General features: G+C 31.7%; 1 protein-coding gene across 1 annotated transcript in view; it reads right to left on the bottom strand.

The window, feature by feature from the left end:
• LOC141457107 (uncharacterized) overlaps positions 1-4,732 on the bottom strand; it is a 28,961-nt gene extending 24,229 nt beyond the window's left edge. Inside the window, exons 1-2 of the mRNA XM_074133637.1 lie at positions 4,549-4,732; positions 2,598-2,714 (exon numbers count right to left, since the gene is read on the bottom strand). Of these exons, the coding sequence (XP_073989738.1) occupies positions 2,598-2,600 (3 nt within the window). The 5' untranslated portion in view covers positions 2,601-2,714; positions 4,549-4,732. The remainder of the gene's footprint in view (positions 1-2,597; positions 2,715-4,548) is intronic.
• Positions 4,733-7,838: the final 3,106 nt, after the last annotated feature.

Raw genomic sequence — 7,838 nt, forward strand, 5'->3', positions numbered from 1 at the left:
GTAACTCGTTTGGAATAAAAACAATAGTTTCATTGTTCCTTAGTCTGGAAAATATTTAAAGGAAAGACAGAAAAAGTAAGTATTATTGATTAATTTCTGCCCGAAGATAAATAGAGTGTGTAACTGCAAACGAAGCAATGCAGTCTGAAAGGAGTTATGCTAATAGTTGAATTAAATATAGGGGTGTGTCTATGTGAATGAGAGACTGACAAAGAGCCTAACCTTCAGTTACCTAATTAAGTGTTTTTATATAAAACAATAATAAAAATTATTGTATTTTGTATTAATTAATCCTTATTTTAAATACAATAATATATAAATTTGTTCCTAAATATCGTTTCAAGAAATTCCTATGGGGAAGTAACCAATGGGGCAATAAATAATGATAGAAAATTATCTAATTAATTCAGTATTGTTAGACCACTCCCCAAAAGATTACGTTAAACAAGTTTACAGTGATTAATTCTCCTATTTCAATCTAATCATAAATATAAAACTTCTTTATAGTAAGTTAAAAATAAATAAATTGTTACATAATTATGTATTTATTTTTTATAACATCTTATTACCTATCCTATATGTTATATACACAGCAGACATAACAATCCATCCTGAAACTGTCCTCCTAACTTACGCAGATGACACAGCCATACTTTCTCCTCACATTGATCCAGTAACTTCACACAGAAACCTTAAAACTCATCTCTTTTCTCTTGAGGAATGGTTTAAAAAATGGAAAGTCAAGTTAAATGAAACAAAAGACTGTCTTGGAACCTGCACACACGACTTAAACGAACTGAAGTTAACAGGCGTATTCGACTATTTAAAATACTACTAGACCAACGTTCAAACCTTTCGCTTAATAACAAACGACTGATTTACAATTCTATACTAAAACCCGTCTGGACATACGGTATTGAACTGTGGGGTTCAACGAAACGCTCCAATCTTCAACGAATTCAATCGCTTCTGTCTAAAATTCTCCGCACTATCGTTAACGGCTCCATTTTACGTTTCAAATCTAACTATCCACACAGACCTGGAAATTCCGTTTGTAGGTCAGGTTGCACGAACTCGTCATAAAAGTTTTCATCAGAACTTGCACTCTCATTCCAAACCTTCTTGTCCGCCATTTATCCTCTCATCACCATCCAGATCATCCTCCTTGGCGATTAAAATCAGCCAGTGGCCTCAAGATTTTCTCTCTTCTGAAGAGAGTAGCTAATCCTAGAGATGACTTAGGGAGTGTTATTGCTGGGTAACTTCTCCCCTCAATTAGTTAGTTTGATGTCAGTTATTGTCATTGCTACTTATAGCGTGTCTAGCGCTGGAGTAACTTTACAAATAAATTTAAAAAAAAAATTATAAAATGAGGAGAGTTAAATTACTAAAAAATTAATGTGGTTTGTATTTTTATAAGATTTCTTTCAATACAATAGTTATTAATTTGGAAAAATAACTTTTTGCAACATCTGGTAAAATAGTGGCATTCAGTGAAATGACAACCCTTTAATGAAAGCTAATCGCAACCCATTCCCCAGAAATTTCTCAAAAAGAATTTACTTTCAAAAAATTGATTGAAATTTAAATCTTATATCTATGTGTACGTAATCTATGTACAAAGTTCTATTACTATACAGGGTGAACCAGTAAGTATTGTCCATAGGCCTACTGCGTGTAGTACATCTAGAGTGGAGTTCAATGACCAACTTCATATTTTCCAGTTCTTTAGTGACGTCACTTTAAATTTTTTTTTCTAAAATCATTACTTTTTTCCAATAAAAATGTTATTACTCAGACAGTTTTGGTCTGAATTCAATTCTAATAACACGGTTAGAAAGGCAGATAAATTTTCTAAAAATTGATACCAATTTGAAGCATAAGTTATTCTCCAAACAGCCTCAATCTTCCTCCGGAATCTGGGAAAATAAAAGTAACCGAAATTTTTAAGAAAACTCATTAGGCCCTTAGGTGAACATTATCAGACCTAGGTGATGGCACTTTTTACAAAAGTTTCTTCGTTTAATGGGCTTTCAAACGGTATAACATTTTCCAGGATACTTTCTATCTTCGTGTGAGAAATTACGTTTGTTTTGCAAGAAAACGTGTTCACGAGCACTCAATAGTGTTAGTTATCAAGTTGTTTAATTCATTGAAAATTCTTTTAGATGGACCAGTAGTCAATTTTAAAGTAGATTGTCTTAAAATAAGGAGGACAAATTGCACATAAAAAAAAAAAAAATTACTTCTGATCTCTCTGAAATATTTGAGAAAATGTTGGGAAATATTTTAAACAAGTACTATTTTTATAAACAAAAATTCATATGTACTTACTCCAAATTACTATTTCACACACTACACTGTTGAAAAAGAAAAAAATGTGAACAAACCTTCATCTTTTTTTTTTTTTTAAGTGCAATTTGTAACCTTTGACTTCCTTATTTTAGCCATATATATAGTTTATATGGAATTTTTTGTTGCAATTGATGCCCAGAATCGCCTTCCGAAGTCACGGTAGTCTTATGCTGAACACCCTGTATTATTAGGTAATTAACTCATTCGCGTTTCACTTCAATTAATAGTATTTGGTCACTTACCATTACTGATAATTCTTATGTACAATGTGTTATACTTGAACTGGTATTCTGGTGATAATCAGCTATTGAAAAAGATTGGTATCTTTTAAACTCTCACAATTATCTCATGAAACAAATCTGAAAATTAAATATAATAAAATTGAAATTTGAAAAATCCAAACATCATATTCATTAATAATATTATTTTTCTGAAGTTGTGGAATAGCAAAGAAATTAATTTAAATAATTAAAATATTGCCGGAGGGAAAATGTATACTAAAAACAAAAGCACTGATAACATCAGCAGTCGTTGCACTTCCATAGATATGTAGCTCCCTTTAAGGATTACTACGTGATTAGTGTACTAGATTTCCGAGGAAAAGATCGGCCTCATATTTGAATTAAAAATGAAAAAAAAATCCTTTGCGTTATATTTAATTTTTAATACAAGAAAATAACAAAGTTCTGACATCCAACTCTCTAAATGCTTGCTCTAAATAAAAATAATTTCTAAATAAAAATATAAATTATTCTCTTTTTTTGTTTTACAAGTTACTCTTAGTGGTTATAAATTTTTACAGGAGAATATTTCTAAGAGATGGATAAAGTTTTAAGCTTCACTTTCAAGTGACGATTTAAGGGTAGTGTATCCTCATTATCTGTACAACATTAATAGGATTTAAATTTTAAGTAAATTCAATTTTCAAAGACAATCAGTTCAGATAGAAGTGCCACATAATTGAACAAATTTTGTGAATTTTAACAATTTTCTCGCTCAAATTTTCCATTTCTAGAAAGTTTTATTTCGTAAATCACTGAAAGAGAAATCCGTGTAGTATTCGTTCTTGATGTTGAATAGAAAGTGCAAGGAATTTCCCACCATTACAACCGCACAAAAATTAAAATGAAAACAACACCCGTGAACAATAGAAAATAAAGTAAAAAGAAATAATAATTATATCTTAAAAAACTATAAATTATATATATATATATTTTTTTTTTTTTTTAGATTAGATAAAGTTATCTTTTTAATTAATACTGTGTTTATCAATTAGATAAAAAATTCCTAAATTTTAATGAATTAATTGTAAATAAATTGCCAGGCTTACTGTTTAAGAGTGGTTTCATTGTGGTAACAAATGATGAATTTACATTTACCAACTCGGGCACAAAATGTGTTCTTTGTGAGGCGAAATGGGGACATTTAACGTAAAAATGAAAACAGTCCATTAGTTCGTTATTCTTACAATATACACATTCTTCAAAATGCTTTAAAATTAATGAGGTGCTCTGATCGGTAAATTTAGATATGTATTTTCCAGACAATCTAAACTGTGCAATAAAGCGTTTAAATAAAAATTTTAAATCAGAAGTTAAATAACTTTGAACATTACAATCAGTTTCAAAAAAATCTAAGTAATATAGAATGTAGTTATAAGTAAACAATTGATTTAAGTCCGTGCTTCTTAGATAACACTGATAATTATTCAAAACAGAAGAAATATTATTTACTAATTCCTTGGATGTTTCCAGGTTTAAAATAGCAACCATTCCAATTTCATCAACCACATTAGCTAGTCGGGCAAACCAATTGTATTTGTCATTTATGGCTTTATCATTCAACTTGTTTTCGAAATATAAATCTCTTAATTTCAACAGACATATTTTGGGAAGTCTATGATCCTCCATTTCAATAACCTTTACTAACCATTTAAGAGTTATCGTAATTTCCTATGTAATAATAGTTATTCAAGGAATTAAGATGTTCTAAGAGAACGGTTTTTGAACAAATTTAAGACAGTTTGCAAAATTCCGGCATAAATAATTATCATTTTGTCCCATTGTTCTTAAGCTGTCATTTTTTGGACCTTATTTTTTATGAGGATCTAATTTTGGCCCTGGGATAAGCATTTTAACTTATAATTAATAAGTAAGTAATAATAACACATTACAAGCATGAATAAATAATTACCTTTTGTTTTTTTGTAAATGTAGTGATCTATTTCCTAAAGCGTTAAAATGTATACTGAACTGATAGTACTAAACTTTTGGATGTCTTTAATTTGCACTATCATTTTTTCGGCCTTGACACTAACAGCCAATTTATTAATATTAGTAGTTGATAGAAAGTAACCATCTGTATTAAAGCATTTAACTCTTCTGTATCATCTTATTCTTTGTGATAACTATGTATACTTTATCATATATATATTTAATTGAATTGGAGTGGGGATGCGTGTATAAACAGTGGTATAATAAAGATTGCCAATTACTTAAACAAAAACTGAATAAGATGTTTAAAGTGGATCGTAAATTTAAACTCAGTTCTGATTTAAATAGATATTTAGAGTTAAAGAAACAGTATAGGGCATTAATAAAAAATAATAAATTGTCGTTCGCTCAAAAGGTGAAATGTTCCCTTACATTTTAAAAACTAAACAGCATTTTTAGTTTTACATAAATTTGGCAAATTGATTATTTAATGATGATGTTGCTCTTGCTCTTTAAAAGAGAACTTTTTTCTAGGCACTTTTGAGGTAGACAAAAAATTTTGTTTCTTAAACTCATGATTAATGTTAAATTTGTAAAACGATGACAAACATTATTCGAAACTTTTGGCTAAAATAAAAAATAAAAAACTGATAAAAACAGGAATAACATTTTTATATTGATTAAAAAATATAGCTTTACGGGTATCAGAGTCTGCTGCTCCACAGTTGACTCTGAAATATCGATCTTTTAAGTAAGATTTGAGGATGAGGTAGTAAGTATGAGGAAGAATCTCCCTCAGCTTAAACAGTAGTCCCTCGTGCCACACCCTGTCGAACGCCTGAGCGACGTCAAGGAAAACACTCGGGCAATACTGCTTTCGCTCGAGGTAGGTAGCAATAGTGTCTATAACGCGAAGCACTTGGTGAGAAGTTGAGTGATGTCTCCGAAATCCGAATTTATGATTCCGGAGTTTAGTACTATCAGTTCAGTATACATTTTAACGCTTTAGGAAATAGATCACTACATTTAAAAAAAAACAAAAGGTAATTATTTATTCATGCTTGTAATGTGTTATTATTACTTACTTATTAATTATAAGTTAAAATGCTTATCCCAGGGCCAAAATTAGATCCTCATAAAAAATAAGGTCCAAAAAATGACAGCTTAAGAACAATGGGACAAAATGATAATTATTTATGCCGGAATTTTGCAAACTGTCTTAAATTTGTTCAAAAACCGTTCTCTTAGAACATCTTAATTCCTTGAATAACTATTATTACATAGGAAATTACGATAACTCTTAAATGGTTAGTAAAGGTTATTGAAATGGAGGATCATAGACTTCCCAAAATATGTCTGTTGAAATTAAGAGATTTATATTTCGAAAACAAGTTGAATGATAAAGCTATAACTTTACATAAGATGTAACACACAACGTTAATTTCAAACGCAAATAAAACCAACTGAAGCTTTGTTTCAAAGTTTTTTAATATTAGGAGAAATTAGGATCACTAATTTTATAGTGAAATTCAGTTTAGTTGATTCTAAACCAACTAACAACGACCTTTTGCAATACAATAAATTTCAATCCAGGGATTACATGAGGGCATTAATTAATCAAAGCTACATCTCCCATCCATTTCACACTAACTTTGTTTCATTTAATGAATGCTTTTCTTTTTAATTTAAAAGCCAATAATTAGCTTTTAGATGGTAATAATCAATCATACTAATATTACAGAAAATTACTCTACTAAATGCTTCAAATAATTTCACGATCTTCAAATAACAGGAAAAATTAATAAAATTATTTTAAATCTATAATACCTCTATATGTCCTCAGATAATAATAATCTGTGCTCAGAACGACGCACTTTCCCTCTCTGTGGAAATTCTCAATCATCAAAATGGTACCAAAACCGACGAAACCCATCACTGGTGTAACTTCCTACCGACCAATCTGCTTACTACCACTTCTTTCCAAAATCCTCGAAAAGCTACTTCTTAAAAGACTTTATCCTTTGGTGTCAGAACAAAATATGATTCCGGATCATCAATTCGGATTTCGGAGACATCACTCAACTTCTCACCAAGTGCTTCGCGTTATAGACACTATTGCTACCTACCTCGAGCGAAAGCAGTATTGCCCGAGTGTTTTCCTTGACGTCGCTCAGGCGTTCGACAGGGTGTGGCACGAGGGACTACTGTTTAAGCTAAGGGAGATTCTTCCTCATACTTACTACCTCATCCTCAAATCTTACTTATAAGATCGATATTTCAGAGTCAACTGTGGAGCAGCAGACTCTGATATCCGTCTACCTCGAGCTGGTGTTCCTCAGGGCAGTGTCCTAGCTCCTATTCTTTACTCCTTGTATATAGCAGACACACCTCAACATCTAAATACTATCCTCTCCACCTTTGCTGACGATACTGCTATCTTATCTCCACATTCCGATCCTCTTATCGCTACACGAACTCTACAAACACACATCAACCACCTACAGGACCGGCTTTTCAAATGGAGAATCAAAACCAACGTTACGAAGTCTAAGTTTATAGTATTTACTCTCAGACGGAAAATCCTACCACCTGTCATCGTGAACCAAACTCCTGTACCAATTGTGGACAAAGTACGCTACCTTGGACTGCACCTAGACAAACGGTTGACATGGAATCCCCATACTAGACTGAAAAAACAAGAAACTGACCAACGCTACAAACTTCTCGCAAGACTACTTGACAAACGATCGAAACTTAACCTAGATAACAAAAGACTCTTATATCTAATGTTACTGTGACCCATTTGGTCATACGGCATCGAAGTATGGGGATCGACTAAGCGTTCCAACTCACTACGCCTCCAGGCATTACAGTCAAAAACACTTCGAAAACTTCTTAACGCTCCGTTCTATGTATCTAACCTCAATATCCATAATGACCTCAAAATTCCTTTCATTACAGATCTTGCTAACACTCGTTTCTTCAAATTTCATTCCTCTACAGCAGCTCATCCTAACCCTCTCATAGAACACCTATCTTCCTCCACCTTACAGGTAATCCTCTAAGGAGATTGAAGAGAAGATGGCCTCGTGATCTTCTCTCTTCATCAGAGCAGTGTAGCTGAGCACGTTACTGGAGTGACACCACTGGGTGCCTTCTCCAATCATGATTTCCCGTTATTTCTTTTCTCTTTCACCATATTTGCTTGTTGTAACAACTGTTGCAGTGGTAAGTTACAATAAAAGATTTTAAAAAAAAATCTATAATACA

Source organism: Rhodnius prolixus, unplaced genomic scaffold (assembly GCF_049639745.1).
Source record: "Rhodnius prolixus isolate KJV_2025 unplaced genomic scaffold, Rpr scaffold_10, whole genome shotgun sequence".
NCBI classification, from domain to species: Eukaryota; Metazoa; Arthropoda; class Insecta; order Hemiptera; family Reduviidae; genus Rhodnius; species Rhodnius prolixus.